The sequence below is a fragment of the Brachycentrus maculatus genome, unplaced genomic scaffold, assembly GCF_059751285.1.
Source record: "Brachycentrus maculatus isolate JH-2025_06_01 unplaced genomic scaffold, ASM5975128v1 h1tg000011l, whole genome shotgun sequence".
NCBI classification, from domain to species: domain Eukaryota; kingdom Metazoa; phylum Arthropoda; class Insecta; order Trichoptera; family Brachycentridae; genus Brachycentrus; species Brachycentrus maculatus.
Genome location: NW_028280765.1, coordinates 435,677 through 455,742, shown reverse-complemented (window position 1 = coordinate 455,742; position 20,066 = coordinate 435,677). Strand labels below are relative to the sequence as shown.

The window sequence follows — 20,066 nt, the reverse complement described above, 5'->3', positions numbered from 1 at the left end:
ATCCATTTTTAATTAAAATTTTACTTACTAAATACCACTTTTTCTTAAAATCTACTGGGACACGTGTTTCGATGCATGCCGCATCATTTTCAAACACCTTATGTGAAGCTAATTCAAAATTTTAGAGTTGTGTCCTTGGGACGTTGAAGGTTGAAGAGGGGTAGGGAGCTGTTTCTTATTTTTATTTATTTATTTAATTTTTATTATTTTTTTATTTCTATTTCTTATCAGTGGGAACATAGACAATAAGGGGGATGCTTTAGTCATTGTTGTATTATTAATTATGGGTTTATTGTTATTTATATTTTTATGAATTTTTATTGCTTCAGAATGTTGTAGTTTATGGCTTTTCGTTTAAATTAATTTTAGAATTATTACGTTATTGTGGTTGAATTTGTAATCATTATATATTAAGTGGTTAGCGAATTCAGAAAAATTATTATTTCTCAAACATAATTCATGTTCCCTGATTCTTGTTTTGAATTTTAAGTCATACCAATGTACGAACTTCCACATTCGCAGTATAATTTAAATATGCCACTATTGTCTAATATATTTCCATGATTTTTTTTAACTGTTTTAAACTATTAGTTAAACTATTAAATTTTTGATAATTTCGATATTTGTGTAAAATTTTATTCATTTACTAAATGAGAGTATGAATACGGGTATTAAACTCGGAGTGCCCTACTAATTGCTTATATTCACTTTTCCGAATGAATAGTTCCTATTTTTACTCCCCCATTTCCTTTTCCATATCTTTATCCCGTATATTCCATTTCCGTCGCAGGTCTGTAACACACTGCCCACCTTGCCATTGGTGTAATTAATTATCATGTTAATACTGCAACAATCTGATGGAGTGCCTGATGAACTGCATAAGGGTCAATGAAAGGATAAATGAATTAGCGTATTTAAGGCTGAGATCTCGAACTTGTCTCAAGCGTTCAAATCAGAATCCGTTCAGCCGCAGTCAGGGCTGCACGTGAAATTATATTGGATATTTTTTCTTTTTTAGAATATGTATGGGAAAAATATTTTCATATATTTTTAAACTCATTACCGTAGAACGGGGCTACTTGAACTTTGATGTGTTACTTGAGCCCAGTACAAAAAAATATGTATTTGGTCTACAATAATGAACGTATAAGTGTCACCTGTCAGGGAAACAATGAATCGTGTCGAGACGTTCATTATTGTAGACCAAATACAGATCTATTTTTTTTGTACTGGGCTCAAGCAACACTTCAAAGTTCAAGTAACCTCGTTCTACGGTACTTCTTTTCTTTTCAAAACCATACAATTATTTCGAAGTCGAACTTATTTCGTCAATGCATAAACGGTGTTTTAAGAAAATATCAATTACTTACGTAAAATTTTACCCGGATTTAGAGAAAATTATGTTGCGAATTAACAAATACCGTGAGTACCGGTAGTTTTAAGGTCAGCAGTCATGATTAAAGGACATTCATTATATTTTTCCGGACGTTGTTAGTACGAAGTACGTTGATGCGTATGTATACCGGAATCTCCTTAGAATCAATGTGTCTAAGAACAGTATGATGCTATAATCTTACGCCCTGAGATACGTTTTTTTTTTGTTTCGAGTATTCTCAGCGGGAGGAGATATAACTTACATATTTTTTTCTGGAATATTTTACTCACAATGATTTTTTTCTTGGTCCGCTGAACACGAGTGTGTTGAACTTTATGTTGCGATATATTGTGAACCAAAGGATATTATATCGTCTACATTCATAATAAATCATAAGTCACCGTTAGACTAAGCTTAGAGCTCTGTCGTTTTCTTGGCTCCTGGTAATAGTGATTGTTTATAGCGAGGTAAATATTTGCCGGTGGACCAAAATACTTTATCTGCTATTTGGACGGTGTTACGCATAAGTCAGTCAACCTTAAATATACCTTAAATTAATAAGACATGTAGGTTAGGTGTACCTGTATAGATATAGATATAGAAGGTATAGATTAAAAAGATAATGTACATATTTCTCGTATTGAATATTTTATTACAAAGTACTATGATACTGGCTGTGGTGAAAATATTGTAAACTTAAAGTATTTTTTCTTGAAATATGGCGCAAAAATGCTTTCTTCTAAAATATGTAAAACAAAAAGTTTATTGTTTTGTAATCTTATTAAGCATACAATGTATTATTAGATTAAAACCAATATTTTTAGCTTTTCCACTTTATTTTTATTTGACGGTTTTTTATCTCGGTAACGACGAAACCCGGTCGCTGGTCAAATAAAAATAAAGTGGAAAAGCTAAAAATATTGGTTTTAATCTAATAATATATTAAAATGCAATTCCATCACGGAGTATCAGTGGATAATATAAATCTATTAAAAAGCATACAATGATTCAATATGTGCATCATTCGTGACGTAACAGCTATTTGGCCGATCATATATTTTTTTCACATACCCAAATGTGTCTCTTGTAACTCGCATTAAAGTATTGTATCTTGCATTAAAAGCTCCAACGATCAGTTCTTTCAGCAGTGCAATGAGGGAAAAATACTTTGTTCTTTATGAAACTCTGTAAAAAGAAATCATTAATATAGTAACGTTACTTAGAGACCTCTAGAGCTCAAAGATGCCCTCCTTAAGCTATCCCGGGATATGGTACCAGGATGCTAAAATTTGGTGAATTTTTCTCAAACCACACGATTTTGTGTTTTGACTTGTACTCTCGACATTTTAGCCACCTTTTCAGGGACCTTCTTCAGACAATTTTACTTTAGTTGTCTTTTTTATAATTTTATTTTGCGTCACCCGGCCGATATTTTCAAAACTGCAATCTTTTCTGACATCCTGTATTTATGAACTTAGAGCTTATATACTATTAAACTTTTGTTTTATTAATACCACCATTCTGCCATCATTCTGATGTAAGGCTTCTTTGGCTCACTATGCTCTATAACACATACATACATATGTAGATACCATGTATCTAAGACCTGTTTTTATGGACGTACGCCCTTAATTAAATCAATTACCTCAAACCCCTGTGTATTTTTTTATGCATAAGCGTTATCGATACGAAAAAAGTACGTTCAGCTGGCTGGGCGATGTGGATCGAATGAATGATGAACGAATGGTGAGCCAGATTAAGCTTAAGAAGCAGAAGCTCGAGAAAGCCAGAATAAGTTATGGCATGATTAAATACTCTTAATTCTAGATAATGAACATGTTGGAAGTCGAAACAATCGGCACACACGTGCATGTTAAAAATGCGAAGCATGTCTTCAAAGACATAGTAGTTTTGCGATTTGTCTCTGCCTACCTCTACGGAGAAGCGATGGCGTGATGGTTAGTTAGTTAGTTATCCATTCAAACATTTTCTCTTGTCAATTTGTAGATATTTTTCTTTATTCTTCACTCACGACACATGTTTATCTCCCAAATGCCAATTATGCCGATATTTGAAGTCCACGTATCCATATAAGGACCAATACGTGATCATACTTTTCCTATTACACCTGTGGAGCCTTTGTTGTCAAAATGCATTGGAGCATTGATTGTATGATTCTAAAATACACATTATTACTATCGAAACGTGTCACCATCATTGCAAGAATAAGAATCAACCCATCTTTCAATATGTGACATTTTGAGGATTAAAAGTACCTATTGTGAAATATTACTGTTTTATACATATTTATTTTACTTCACCGATTAATCAAATTATTTTCCCGTGTCATCCGAAAATTTATTTATTTTTATTTTTTAATTTTTAATTTATTTTTTAATTTTATTTAATATGGTTGCATTTTTATACAATTTAATACAATTTCTATACATTCCTACTTGATACAATCTTATAATTTTAGTTGCGCTGAGCCTCTCCAAATAAGAGACTGATCTCTTGTGCTCTAAGAGGGACTTTTTTTGTTTTTTGTTTAAAGTATCATATTATACATTTAAAAAAATCATTACAGGAGAAAATGTATATTCATGCGGTATAAGGGAGTTATCTTGTTTAGTTTTCTATTGTATAGTCTGTATATGTTTGTAGTGTTCGTTAAGTTTTTGTTTTTTTTTATTTGTCTTTCAATTTTTTTGGGCCATAACTAGGACCCCAGTATGAAAATAGACACGCATTTTGAAATAGATAAAATTTATTAATGAGTTACTTATGTATTTACATACTAACTGAAGGGTACGTAATTTCTCAATCGTATTTATTGTAATTAAAGTGAAACTCCCACATAGTTTCTGTGGCAAAGATTTGATTTTCTGTAACAGTAACCCCGTTTAATTTTCAACACGACTTGAGTTTAAAGTTTGTTAATTGCTTTAGTGGTAGACTATCGTACTTAACACAAAGGAGGTATCTACATTCGAAGAAATTAGTAATTTAAATTAATTATAACTTTTATTGTTATTCGAACACAGTCAAAATGTTAATTAAAATAGATTGGCGGATAAAACAAATTGTATATAAGAATAATGAATTTTACAGTGTAATATTATAATTTCAAACCAACTAATGACACTTCGCCAGCATTGTTAAAACTTAACATAAAAACTTCTAGTCTCTGTTGAGATATTTTTGAAATCTTTGTTAAAATCCCATGTGGGGTTAAATTTAATATGTGAAAGGTGAAAACACTCAAAATGTTGAATTTAACTTTTTTTTCAATTTGAACTTTATATGTTTTGAAATTTTTAGATTTGGGCTATGATTTCATAATAAACCCTAAAGTATTTATATATAAGCAATCATGTGTCGGGTTGTGGTCCCGTGGTTAGTGTCGCGGACTTTTAAGTCACAGTTTCTCGGTTCGCATCCACCCTACCACAATTTGATGCCTATTTCTAATAATGAGCTGTTGCGGCTCACAGAAATAGTATGAAATTGAAATATTTGTGTAAATAATAAAAAAACAAATATTTCTCTTTTTTATTAAAAAAAAGTTGCCTCGTTTAATATTTAGACATTCGTCTTTTTTCGCCTGTTCATTAGCTGTAGTTAGTTTAAAAGGTATTAAACTATATAACATGGCGGATATGCAGTGGTGTAGTGCCAAATTAAACGTAATAGTACCGGGTTTTACAGCTAAATTTTCTCGAGATATATCTTACGTTTCTTGAGTTATAATTAGTTTACTAAGCATGCAATTGTGTAAAATATTAAATTATACTATTTCAGCTATTATTTTTACTAGTCGGTGCTACATTTTTAAGATTTTTTATCCGTATTATTTAAAATGCGTATTTTTTCGGACTACTATGCAGACAAAAATTACAGAAAAAACTGGAGTACGCCTTGGTTTGAAAAAAGTGAAAAGCCCACTACACCACTGCAGTTGTAGCTTGATTTCCTGAACCGATCTCTTGCAAAGAACTACAGATATGAATAAACGTAAAAACGCGAAAATTCATGAAATTTCATTTACGCCTTCTACGCTTAGTACGGCAATATATCCATTAATATAAATTAAAAATATTTCTTGTTTAATGCCTGACAATCTTGTTTAAATTTGTTTTGATTTAATTACAGGATATTCTGGACGCTCGACTAGACGGGAGAGTGGATGAAATGATGAAACAAGGACTTGTCAAGGAGTTGACCGAGTTTCATGAGATGTACAATAAACAAAGGATTATCGATGGAAAGTAAGTTTTAACATAATATTGAGACTTCGTGAAAATATAGAGAATTAACAAATAAATAATGAATGAGAATAAATCATTCTATCACTGACTAGGTACTACACTTTTTTTAAAGAAACAATTTTTTGTCAGCTCGAAATATGTATGTACTAATGATCAACTTTTCCTTCCGATTTTCCCTATATACTTGTGTATGTAAATTTATATATATATACATATATATATATATATATATATATATATATATATATATATATATATATATATATATATATATATATATATATATATATTATATATATATATATATATATTTATATATATATATATATATATATATATATATATATATATATATATATATATATATATATATATATATATATATAAATGTATATATATATATATATATATATATATATATATATATATATATATATATATATATATATATATATATATGTATATATATATATATATATATATATATATATATATATATATATATATATATGTATATATATATATATATATATATATATATATATATATATATATATATATATATATATATATATATATATGTGAGAAAAGGGAAACAGTATATTTACTAGGTACCTGTTCAGAATAATATTAAATAAATATTCGTGTGAAAAAAAATTAATTATTTCGATCCCACTGGGAATCGAACCTGAGACCTCCAGCACGGTAGCTAAACGCGGTAACCGCTATGGAGACGGACAAACGTCTGATCTTCCAAAACCTTATCAGCACTCAAGGTGCATAGGGCACTGCATTTTATTGACTCGTTCATTACATGAAGGCAAGGTGACCACTCCCGCACTTCAGGGACCAGTCCAGAGTAATATTTAATAAATATTAGAGTGTAAAATCACTAATACCATTTGATATTAGTGATTCCTCCCCCCTGGGAATCGAACGCTAACCTAACAACACCACGGAGGTGGACAGCGTCTGATCACTGATCACATATCCTTATTTTTCCTTGATGTACTCGTATCACGTGCTTTGGGAACGACTTGCATATACAGGAATTATGATAGTCTTGAACTATGAAATTATTAGAAAATTCGTCAGATAATGTGCAGAGAGAGTGCAAGCGCAGGAATGGTCCTCTTTCATTCATTATTCGGCGCCTGCGTGCGCTTCCCGGATGTTGGCTTGCACCGCTTACGGATCATTTCCCGCCAGCTACTTGAGGAAGTTTCAAAATGTAATGCGCGGCCATTTTGAATATTTAACGGTCGAGGATCTTCGCGTTCAATTACCCGCAGACGGCGGTTTCGTCTTTTTATCTATGGTAGAGCGCCACGAAAATTCGATTCGTCCCATCGACTCTAGTAATACAAACGTATCAATATTATTAAGCTTTTCTATCTACCGTTATTAAAATGCGACATAGCTTTTAATTGAGCATCAAAAGAAAGGAAAGCAGTTATATTAAGAAATAATATTTTCTTATTTATGATAGATTAAAAAATGGTTTACCATAAATATGGCTAAAACGCTTCCGAGAGATGAAAATGAAAAAAATACAAAAACATAATAATAAAAAGACTTGGCACGATCATATCAATCAGAACCTAAAAATGTTTTTTTTTAACATTTTTATTTTAATAAATACTAATATGTGACCTGCGGTTTTTGCTAACATTGTTTTAAATATCTTCATACTACTACTACCATCACGCTATTTCCCCGCGGGAGTCAGCAGAGAGGATGGAACGCCACACTCTTCTATCCAGACATACACTCCTTGCTTCCCTCGTATCCATCCATCTAGTCATACATGCCTTCCGATTATGCAGACTTTTGACAACACCAGATTTTAGGTTCTGATTGATCTGATCGTGCCAAGTCTTTTTATTATTATGTTTATGTATTTTTTCATTTTCATCTCTCAGAAGCGTTTTAGCCATATTTATGGTAAACCATTTTTAAGCCCATCATAAATTATTTGTGTTTTTGTCTATAACATATTTTTCGTATTAAACATAAAAATACTTGTGCATGTTTGAATACTTGTATATATGTGGAAAGCTTTAGAAAAATTCACCGCTTGACACTTAAATTAACCAACGATTTTGCCGACTATAATATTAAGCATACAAAGTATGAATGGTTAATTCTTAAGTATCGGAACGATTATATTCCCAGGCCAACCAACCAGCGTGACAGTCTCCCATGTGTTATTTTCAAATGTGTGTATGTAAAACAATACATACTTATTTCATACGTAATATTATAATGTTTGTGTTTACCTTGACCTATTGTATCACTAGGAATGTAGCCTATTACCAACCCGATTTTCTATTTTTAAATTTAAATCAAAATGTAATATTTATTTATTTTACAGCGACGGCTAGCATCTAAGTTTATTTAAAAAAATCACCAAAACATCTCTTAGAAATTGGCCATTTTCTTACTAACTGAAAAAAAAAGATTAAAAAAATGGAGTCTGCTTGTGCTCCGGTTAACAGTTTCGCGGATCAGAGTTAAGTTAAATAAAAATATTACTTTTATTTCACATACGTATATAATGAGAATACACATAAAGTTTTTAGTATCAAATAATGAAGAAATTAAATAAGTACATGTTTCTTCATAAATGGTTGAAATATTAAATAAAATTACAATTTTATAGAAATATAGATACCCTTCAAAAATTTAATACAAATTTTCAAATAAAACCATATTTTCATTCAAATAACTTTGATTTTCCTCTAAAATAAAATACTTTTTTTTTCATTAAAGTTACTTAGTAAATACCACTATTTCTTAAAATCTATTGTGACACGTGTTTCGATGCATTCCGCATCATTTTCAAACACCGCATCACTATGCTAAGTAATAATTTTTATTTGCGTTACTAGCCATTTTTTTAAATAAAATAAAATTCATTCAGATTGTAAGACAAAAGTTTAATGTGCTGAAAAGTGACGGTAATAGGTTCTGTTACCTAAGGGTAATCAAAATATGTCGTACACATTCAATCAAGGACGAACTTCTCCATACCAAACCTCAAGCAATTACGAACATCTATTTTATATATCGCTCACTCCTTTCAAGAACGTCATAAATCAAAAATCGTTAATTTTCAGTTGTGCATTTTTTGGAATCCCCAGAAAATGTACTATATCCCAGCAAAAGCGGCATATTTTTAACTTAATATTTACCCGCTACAGGGCAGAAAGTGTTATTTTTGCATTTTGAAGAAAGGTATTGTTTAATTATTTTCTTAAATATACTAAATATTTTTCAAATAGAGAAAAAATATTCAGGTTTTACCTAAAAAGATCTATTGTACAGTTAAAAGTTAAATAAGTGGCTTGATATTTATTTTTAAAACATTGTATTTTATGTTTGAACTTTAAAAACGTTCTCCTGAAAAATCAAGTTTTTTGATTTATGACGTTCTTGAAAGGAGTGAGCGATATGTCAAATTATTTGTTTCAATGATAATTTTGCGTAGTTGAAATTAAAATCGAAATATTTCGTTCGGAAATTTTGATCAGACTAATAACTTTGCCATAAGTATGGTAAACACAAATATTTTTATTGTAACTGCAGACAGTTGGTAGAATTCCATATTGGATTGATGGGTAATATATCCAAAATTAAACAAGGTTTATTTGGTTGAATTCTACATTTATTTATGTATATGTTAATACGTGACGCGTTTCGTCGTCTTAGGACATTATCAAACACGTGTTTGATAATGTCCTAAGAAGACGAAACGCGTCACGTATTAACATATACATAAATAAATGTAGAATATAACCAAATAAACCTTGTTTAATTTTGGATACATTAGCCATCAGCAAATATTTTTACTTACTTTTAAAAACGCATTTTCCTAAAAAAATATAAGAATAACGCAATTTATAGTAATTTCTTACCATTTAAATATAATCGAATGAAATAGTCCAATGTATTGAATATTTTGATTTCTTTCAAATATTTGTGCACAAATACCGGATTTAATCCCACAACTTGTTAAATAATATATATTACGGTGACTTATACGCAATCTAAACAAGCGACCCCCGTAAAGAGTAAAAAAAAATAGGCAGTTGGCATAAGTACTGGCTCATTTGCTTTCTTTTATTTGGAGACTATTTAGAAATACTATATAATCAATCTGCCAAAATACATGAAAATTATTTTATTATATAAAATGCAGTTTCACCAAGAAATGTCAGTACAAAATTTAAAAAAATATATGTATTTTGGTACTATGAAAATACAACAATAGTGTATACATGAAGTATAATAAACATATTTAAACACGTTTATATGATGCAGTGCCCCATGCACCATTGGGGTGCGGGTAAGGGTTTGAAGAAGATTGAAGAAAAACATTTTTTTTTGTGAATATGAGAGAAACAATCGTTTTAAATATAATAAAATATAAGTACCTTAATATTACTTATTGATTCGGCATTAACTTTGTGGAATGACATTTTAATTAAGTACCTTAAGGCGAATCAATCGCTTGTTATCAATAAATCATGTTCTTGTCCTGGAAAAATGATCATCGTGAGATTTATTCCTATGTAGGTACCTCGTGTTTTATTTGTATAATATATAGGAGCTTTCTTCGTGTAGGTAATCGCTCTTCATCTCTTGTTTACACCGCAAGAATAACTTTATTTCGCGTAAGTAAGTAGGTACTTACTGCACATGCACACTGTTATTTTTGTATACGTAAATATTTTGCGCCATGCTTACACTCGAATCGCATTACAGCACAGTACATACGCAGGTAGGTACATGTTTTTTTCATTCTCATATTCTCAGTGACGTTACAAAGCGCCATTGTTTTGTTTTTATTTGTATGCACTCAATCCGACGACAATGGTTGTGGTCAGTTGGTTTTGAGCAAACTGCAAGTTATTACCCCAGGTCATATTCTTAAACCCGACTCTTAATTTATAGTTAACTTTAACCGATAGATTTCGACTAAAAATGTGCGTGTTTGAAAATCCGGTTTACGGCTAAACGTACGTCGGTAAAAACGTTCCGTTTTATTCCAGCGATCGTGACCTCGAGCTTTTGCCGGGAAAGCCATTTTCACCCTCGTTAAGTCTGCGCAGTGGACGCATTTTGGTTGCAATGGCAGTTCGTCGTTACGCCTTTTTAAATCTTGACATAAGTATGGTGTATTAATCTGTTACGATTTCAGTCGCTTTCTACTTCTTGTGTTAACTTTATACTAAACATACTGGCGTGCTTCTCAACAGGGGCGCATTACCGCGAGCTTTTTGCATTTTACTATAAGCAGACGGACAATATGTAAATTTAAAATTGATATATTAAACCCTTATTTATCATGAATTAAAAATCAATAGTAAATTTTTATGTGGTTAAATTTTTATTTCTAATTTTAAATTTCACATGGTAAATACCATTATTTCTTCAAATCTATTGTGACGCGCGTTTCGATGCATTCCGCATCATTTTCAAACACCAGTATCAAAATAAATTTAAAGTAATAGTGGTATTTCCCAAGTGAAATTTTAATAAAAATGGATAGATATTACCGTAAAGTAACTGCCGAATCAATCAATCAATAAAATTATGTTTTCTTTTTAACTATGAAACACCTTTGCCTATAAACATTATTTATTTGTTTTCTTAGGACATTTTAAAACTAACATGAAGACTGAAGATTTTCAAAAGTATTATTAAACAAATATTAAATATGTACTATTCATATATATCTCTTCTTTTTTTATTCAGCCTCCACTCGTTTACGAGTGACATTTTCATGTTTTTTATTTCCTTTAGAAAAAACAAATAAATATCATAAAGACTTGCTGGAACATAACAAAATAAGATCGCTGAGTAATCTTGTTCTTCGTCGTTTTTGAAAGGTATTACCCAAATCGAGAACATTTCTAATTGAGAGTCGTTCTCTTTTTCATCCGTATAAGAGATCAAATAATCTCCAAAACAAGGCTGTTAAAACTGGCATTCTTGATAGACCTAACTTCTAAATTTATTTGAATTAATTTGTAATTACAAAGAAATTAAAATAATAAAAAAATAAACTATCTAACATGGTTTCGTCGAAACGAAACGATTTGACTCACAAAAGATTCAAAATATGAGATTTGTGAAACCGTTGATTTATATACTTACAATTATTGTATACAAGAAAATATTGGATCAAATTGAAAAGAGATTCGCAGACATCAAAAAGGTTATACAATTGCGGTTTCATGTCAGCACCGTTGCGTATGAACGAAGATAATATTTTTGGATCTTGCTCAAAATATCGCAATACTATTTTCAATGGAAAAACGTCTATTCCGAATTTCATCACGCTCTGGAAGTACATATTTATATGATTCTTAATGTTCACATATAAGCTGAATAAAATGAACATGTTTTGACAGATAACCGCCGCAATGACTGCAACAGGTTATCAACCAAATAATATGCAAATTGCCAACGGTGCACAATGTCAAACGTCTCATTAAATTTAACATTCAAATACAATGTATTTGAAGAGAATATTATAAATTAAATTAAATATATATATATATATATATATATATATATATATATATATATATATATATATATATATATATATATATATATATATATATATATATGTATATATATATATATATATATATATATATATATGTATTTATATATATAAATATATATATATATATATATATATATATATATATATATATATATATATATATATATATATATATAAATATATGTATATATATATATATATATATATATATATATATATATATATATATATATATATATATGTATATTTATATATAGTTTTTTTTTAATACAAAAATATTTGTTTCAATATAATAAGGATTTTAAAAAATCTTGTAAGAATCGTGTTAGGAGATGATCGTCCGAAAATTCAATCTCAATATGATGAAGAACTCTGGAAACTGGACCAAAATTTACAAATTTTACTCTAGATGTCGCCTATTTTATAAAACGTTGTGTTCTCACTTGTGACATATATGTATGTAATATACACTTTCTGGAATTTGAGTATTTCATGTATGTATTTGTCAAACATGGGTTAATTTTTTTATGTTACACAGCATTTAAAGTGATCACTTAAACCACCTGATAATTAATGGCAAGTAAACCTAGTAAATATCAAACTTCCATATTCCCAGGTCAATGGATGTCATCATCATTGTTGAAATATCAATAAAGATCTTAATTATGATTTTTGCTTATTTAATTATAAAACTTTTATTTATTATAATGTACCTTGAAATACATATAAATATTTCTCATTTATTGTAAAATCCTAGATAGGTACAAATAAACTCTATCTGAATAAATAATTTAAATATGTATTTTATAAATCACTCTACATCCATATTACTTTGGTGAGCCAGAATTTAAAATGGTACTAAATATTGCATAATATTTTAATTAATTGATTCGGCAGTCACTTTGTGGTAAAATCTATCCATTTTTAATTTATGTTTCACTTAGTAAATACCACTATTTCTTAAAATCACCACTATTTCTTAAAACAGTAGATTTTAAGAAATCGTGGTATTTACTAAGTTAAACATAAATTTTAAAAATTGCATAATATCACTAAAAAATCTAATTTTCTCATGAATACCACCCTGAAGGATTGTAGGACTTCCTTACAAACAAGTTGAGGCCACCACTGCCGTTGTTTCACATGGATCAAATTTCATTTTGTCCACAGCCAACCTTTGTATATGTATCTACTTATTGCATACTCCTATATAACGAGGGGATAATATTATCCTCTACTCTGAAGTTGCATGTGTTATTGTTATTGCATGTAAGTGTTTAAGCAAGTACATGAGGCTGATTTTTTTATTTATTTCACAAAGAACAATACTTCCCTCCTTGAATTTGATATATCGCTCACTCCTTTCAAGAACGTCATATCAAAAAACTTGATTTTTCAGGAGAACATTTTTAAAGTTTAAAAATATAATACAATGTATTCAAAATAAATATCAAGCCACTTATTGAACTTTTTACTGTGCAACAGATCTTTTAAGTAAAACCTGAAGGTTTCTTCTCCATTTGAAAAATATTTAGTAAATTTGAAAAAATTTGAAAAAAAAACAAAACCTTTTCTTCAAAATGCAAAAACAACACTTTCTGCCCTGTAGCGGGTAAATATTAAGATAAAAATATGCCTCTTTTGCTGGGATATAGTGCATTTTTCGGGCATTCCGAAAACATGCACAACTGAAAATTGACAATTTTTGATTTATGACGTTCTTGAAAGGAGTGGGCGATATGTACATTTGAAGCAAATCAGTTTTTATTGTTTAACTCCTCCATCTTAGGTTATTATAAATTGTTTATTTACAATATAATACTGAATTTTGAATAAGGATTAACAATTAAATTTGAAATACAGTTGTTTATGTGTCCCTATAAAAAGTCATCTTACCATTAACCATTAGGCATTATGTAATGTTTATATTACTGTATGTGTGTCAGTTATGTACGATTGAATTAAAACAGAATTAAATAAATACTTCTTTAAAAGAAGTAGTTACTTTATACGGGTTTCGGATTTGATCTCTTAAAGCTAATCACGCCAATCATGAAAGAATTCGGTTTCATATTCCTAGCTTCTGGTGTATTTGGCATCAGGTAACTGAAAAAGTAACAGTTACCCATTAGGCACATCCCTAATGTGTGCAATAACGTTATAATATTTTAATCAATCTTTGTATAACACTTACAAAATGTCAAAAAACCCCTTTGTGTTTAATCAGGATATATCTCAGATACAAATAAATTTATACAATTAAATTTCATCATGGTTATTCAAAAAGAATTTGTAATTTTGAATATTTTAAATTTAATATGATTGAAATTGTATGATATGAATATCTTTCAAAAAGTATGTATAAAAGCTTCCGCCACATTCACAGGTTCAGTGTCAAAACTTGTAGATTCCATTCAAGCCCATCTCAGTAGGTACCGGTTTTCAATACTCATGACAAAAAAGTATGCACCAGTAATTTTTATTACTAATAACTTTTTAAAATATACAATAATAGCATATAATCCAATACAAGCCCATATTTGTTTATATGAAAAATTTTAAAATCTTAATATTCATTTATGCAATTAAAAAAATGTGAAAATATTTCATTGCTAAATCATATTCAGAAATTGATGAATTATTTATTGTTGTTCCAGGCCGACTGATTATACTAAAGGAATATTCCAGTCCATCGGTTTCAAAGAATTCCACGAGTATTTGATTCTAACTGAAGATGAGCGGACTACAACTCATGGGCAGAAAATGTTTTCTGAAAGTTTACAGAATCTTAAAATTGCCACAAAAAGATACGCCAGGCGACAAAACAAAATGGTTAAGAACCGCTTTCTTGGATGTCCAAATAGACAGGTACCTATTGTAACTACTTAATTATTTATGTGTAAATGGGTAAGTTAGTAATACACATATACGTAAATAGTCCATTACAAAAACAAATTACATACATTATTAATTTTTTAATTGATGTTTTTTTCTTCATTTTTTAATGATTTAAATTGCTTTCACCATCGAAGAGTAATTATTTATTTTTTTTATTCTAAAACAAATGCCCATCAAATAGAGCATTTCAACTCTAGCATGGAACGAAGATGAGATTGGCTATATCTGATTATATTTTAAGTAGCAGAATAAGAATTTTGGATTATATTGAAGTAGAATTAAAAGTAATATATTTAACATAATATTAATATGCAATACAGCTTTTGCTCAGGCTCAAACATTGTAAAAACGGTAATATGCATCTTTAATATTGTGTTTATGTATTCCCTTAACATTGTAAGCTACATAAATACGTTTATAAAAAGGGTTTGTTGACATACTTTGGTGAGTAAGTTTTTGTTGAGAATGAATATAAAATGAATGACTCAATTTTATTCAGGCATCATCTTTTTAAACTCAAACCATGTTAGTACTACATATAGATAACTGCCCTAAAGCTTTAAGAAACTGTACAAAGATGTCAATGCAAGTCATATTATTATTTTTATTTATGACTGGTTTTGAATTGACAAGCTGACAAAACTTTGGATGATGGGGAAATATTCATAGAAATGTTTATTTTCTCTTTACACATTGTTTCCGGGAAACGCTTAAAAGCGTATTTTACATACTGTTAGTAGAGAGCGGGAGACGCTTATAAGCTTTCTATTTGCTTACTTTTAGTACAGCGCAAGATGCCAAAAAAACATTGTACAGATCGGAGTTGCGTTTGCGATTATTTGTGATTAGTATACGGACCTAATTAGGGTTGGGGTTGATGAAAAAACAACAATGTGTTAAATAACATACATGTTTTAATGGTCGCAATAATTTTTAATTTCGTCATATAATTCAGCATCTTATACTTACTGATCTTTTGTATTTCAATTTGATTTCAGGTGCCACCAATTTATAAATTAGATACCAGTGATGTTTCATTATGGAATGAAAATGTTTCTCAGAAAGCATTACAAATAGTTGAAAACATTTTGAATGATACTGAATGCCCTATACAACCGGAATCATTTGTTACTGGAGTCAGCTACGTCGATGGAAATAATCCAAATGCATCTCATTTTTGTGATACATGTCAGAGAGTCTTCATTGGAGACCATCAATACAAGATACACATGAACTCAAAGAAGCATAAAAAACAGATAAAGAGATTATTAAAATCTGTAAATTCTCAAGAAAGTAATAAATCTTTTACTAAACCTGATGGAAGTAGCAGTTTTTAAAACTGTGATACCCTGTAACCAATATGGAAAGCTAAAAGTATTACATTTTTGCATCTAAATTATTTATGTAAAGTTTTAATTTTAGAAAGCAAAAAATACTCCTTGGCGCATTAATTTTTTTATTTTTTCAATAACAAAAAACAAATTCAATAAATCTTCAATTGATGGTCGACAAAATTTAAGACTAAAGCGCCACAAGTTATGAGATTCATATAAAACCAGATGTATTCAAAAATATCTAACTAACCATCATGCCGCTTCTCCGCAGGGGTAGGCAGAGAAAATAGAATGCCACACCAATCTGTCTTTCCAAACAATCTTCGCCACTTCCACATTTATGTTTCTTCTCATACATACCTGCCAACTATTCCGACTCCTGACCTGACCACTTTCAAGTATTTGAAATACTTGATAATGCCAAGTTTTCCTCGGTCTTCCTTTGCTTATTTTATCAACCACATTTTCCTTATAATTTTTTTTTACCATTCTTTCTTCACTCATTCGATTCATATGAAAGGTAATATGATGTAAATTGTATAAATAATTTATTTTACTTCTAAGAATCACTTTAAGTAGGTATTTTTCATTTCTAGGATCGAAATACTTGTAACTTTTCATCTAATTTGTTGTTCAGTATGCAAAGCTCCAAAAAGCAGTAGCTTTTTAGCATTGAAATTTATTTGCTCGGTGACTGAATTAGGACAAACAGTAGTCAAAGTTAAACGGTGTTTCTTTTTAAAGGCAGTTAATTAGGAAAGTTATAAAAATAAGAAATGTTTCTCGACTCACTCTACAATTATATAAATTTTCAATATTACATTTCAGATATGGATTAAGTTCATAATATTATGTGTTTAAACAAACAGTAAAAATTATGAAATTGAACATTTGATTTTTCTGTGTCTTCTACCCTGTTTATTAAACTTGCCTAGAATTTTAGTGTTAACACATTGTTTGCGGGCAGTTTTTTCATCAACAGCGAGCCTAATTATACTCAGTCTGCACCTGACCCTCAGTATACTAATCACAAGTAACCACAAACTCAATTCCGATCTGTACAATGTTTTTTGGCGTCTCTTGTACTCTTCCAAAAGTAAGCAAATAGAACGCTTTTAAGCGTCTCCCGTTCTCTACCAACAGTATGTAAAAGACGCTTTAAAAACTTTTCCTGCAAACAATGTGTTAATATATATTCTTCTTTAACCAACCCTTATCCGCACCCCAATGGTGCATAGGGCACTGCATCATTAAAAAGTAGTGTTATCTTGATCATTAATACATGAAGGAAAGATGATCAGCCCTGCGCTTCAGGTACCAGTCCAGGGTAATATTGAATAAATATTAGAGTGAAAAAATCACTTATATTTATCTGTCCCCCCCTTTGAAATTGAACTCGGGACCTCCAGTACAGTAGTCAAGCGTGCTGACCATAACACTATGGAGGCGGACATAATATACTGCTAAAACTGAAGCAGACACTTATGATGGGAGATTACTTACAATATAGATTTTGTAATTGTCAGTCAAAGAAAGAACACTGATAAAAATTACTTAAAAAATTGGCAGTGGCCAAAGTATCTCTGCACAAAAAGAGAAAGTATCAAAAGAAGAAGCCAATGTTTCCCTGTAAAAACAAAACCTTTTTCTTCTAAATAAATATATGGTTTCGAAAGGAAAAAAGTTATTGAAAGGTAAAAAGATTTTAAAAAGTTATACAAATATTTTTCCAATATTTTTTCTAAAAACAACAGCAAAATCAATATGTATTCTAAAAAAAAATGCAGGCAAAAAAAACGTCCAGTTCCTACCATTGCTGTTCGCGTTCTGAATTTGAACGTTTGTGATGGTTTGAGATCTCAGCCATAAAACAGAGTTGAATTTCAAGTGAAGATACGAAATAATAAAAAAATAAAAAACAATAATTAATAGCATTTTTTTATTGTTTCTAACACACCTACTACATTTAAAATAATGAAAAAATATATAAATACTATGAGATTATTTATCTACAAACAAATCTTCTAATTGTGGATCATTGTTAGTAAAATAATCTGGATTTGGAGCTTTTGGGGCTCTTAAATCGTAATCGGCAACCTCCGGGTGCAGACTGATAATATGTTCATACGCGTAACAAAGCTGTTTAAATTCAACTTGCGTTAATTGATAAGACTTTGTTTGTGGATTAATATTTGCAATCCGGTACATTTCAAGAGCCAATTCATCTTGACATTCCGGAGGAAAGAGGGTTTTCGCTCCCCGAATAGAGTACTTCTGTCTCAAGTGGAATATTTGTCTCAGCACCTTTTCCACTAGTTTGAATTTGAGCGGAATGACGGGGTCTTTCAAGGGTGTTAGAGTTACGACGCCGACATCCACATCCGGTTTAGGAACAAAAGCTTTACCCGGTATAGTAAACTTGTGGTGTACTTTGCACCAGTTCTGGCACATCACGGACAACCGGCATCGCTGGGGACTCAGAATGGGTGCGGCCATCCTCTCCGCCACCTCCTTCTGGAACGTGAGCGTCATCCTCGACCGACCGAAAGCCCACGGCCCGGTGCGTTCGGATATCATCTCCAACCATCGAATAATGAGAATGGTCGACACACTAAACGGTAAATTGCCGATCAAATGTATCGGCGGCGGACGCGCATCCCACGGTTCATCATTGGAAACATAGGAAAACGCCTTCTTCAAGTCTGTTTTCAGAACATCGCCGATGATAATATTGAAGTCTATGTGGCCAGCGGTGGCTTCGGTAAGCATTTCTAGCGAAGGTACAAATCTTGGGTCTTTCTCGACGACGACTAATTGTGTGGGATTTTGTCGTATTATAGAACGTGTGATGCCTCCAGGTCCGGGACCCACTTCGCACACGTGCGCTCCTTCTATGTTGCCAGCGGCTCGCACTATTTTGTCAGTAAGCCTTTCATCCATCAGGAAGTTCTGAGATAGTTGTTTCATCGCTCTCAATTTATACAGTCTGACAACATCACGTATGGTGGGAAGCGGCGGCAGGCGGAGGGATCTTAATTTCGGTGCGAGAGACATGTTGAACAGCTGCTAATTTTACTTAAAAATAATATGAACTTTATGCGAAATTTTACTCTTTGTGCACTGTGGCAGGTTCTATAAAGTCGTCCAGGAATCTCTCCTGTTTGACGGCAAATATAGAATAAAAATAAATACCCAAGACACCAGCACCGAGCAGTGAACCAGTAATAATATTATTTTTTCTGATATTTTTTAGTTTTTGCACACGTTCCAAATTTTTTGCTTCAACAATCTTCATGAAGTTGACCTCGGCTTGTGAGAATTTGGTTTTCTCTGCGGAATTAACGGAAGGTTTTGTACTGTCCATTATCGAAAAATGCGTATTTGCCGTGAACAAACGGCACTTATTATAACCTCGACAAAAGTTTGACAGAAATCTCTGTTATCTAATGTTAAGAAAAAGTCATTCCCTTCTACTTGTTTTTCTATGCATTTAAAAAAAATGAGTAGCGTTCGTAAAAACAAAGAAACAATTCAATTGGTAATTGTCTATTCCCTTTCTAATGTTGCAGTTGGTATCTACAATAATTGCTACCAACTAAAAAGTATGAGAA

General features: G+C 30.7%; 1 protein-coding gene and 1 pseudogene across 2 annotated transcripts in view; one reads left to right on the top strand and one right to left on the bottom strand.

Annotated features, from left to right (window-relative positions):
* LOC148313455 (tRNA dimethylallyltransferase-like) overlaps positions 1 to 17,188 on the top strand; it is a 343,114-nt gene extending 325,926 nt beyond the window's left edge. The window contains exons 5-7 of the mRNA XM_088262214.1: positions 5,528 to 5,643; positions 14,881 to 15,091; positions 16,120 to 17,188. Of these exons, the coding sequence (XP_088118340.1) occupies positions 5,528 to 5,643; positions 14,881 to 15,091; positions 16,120 to 16,458 (666 nt within the window). The 3' untranslated portion in view covers positions 16,459 to 17,188. The remainder of the gene's footprint in view (positions 1 to 5,527; positions 5,644 to 14,880; positions 15,092 to 16,119) is intronic.
* Positions 17,189 to 18,380: 1,192 nt separating this feature from the next.
* LOC148313454 (dimethyladenosine transferase 1, mitochondrial pseudogene) lies at positions 18,381 to 19,900 on the bottom strand (annotated as a pseudogene). Its single transcript, XR_015837771.1, has one exon. The product of XR_015837771.1 is annotated as a dimethyladenosine transferase 1, mitochondrial pseudogene (transcript).
* Positions 19,901 to 20,066: the final 166 nt, after the last annotated feature.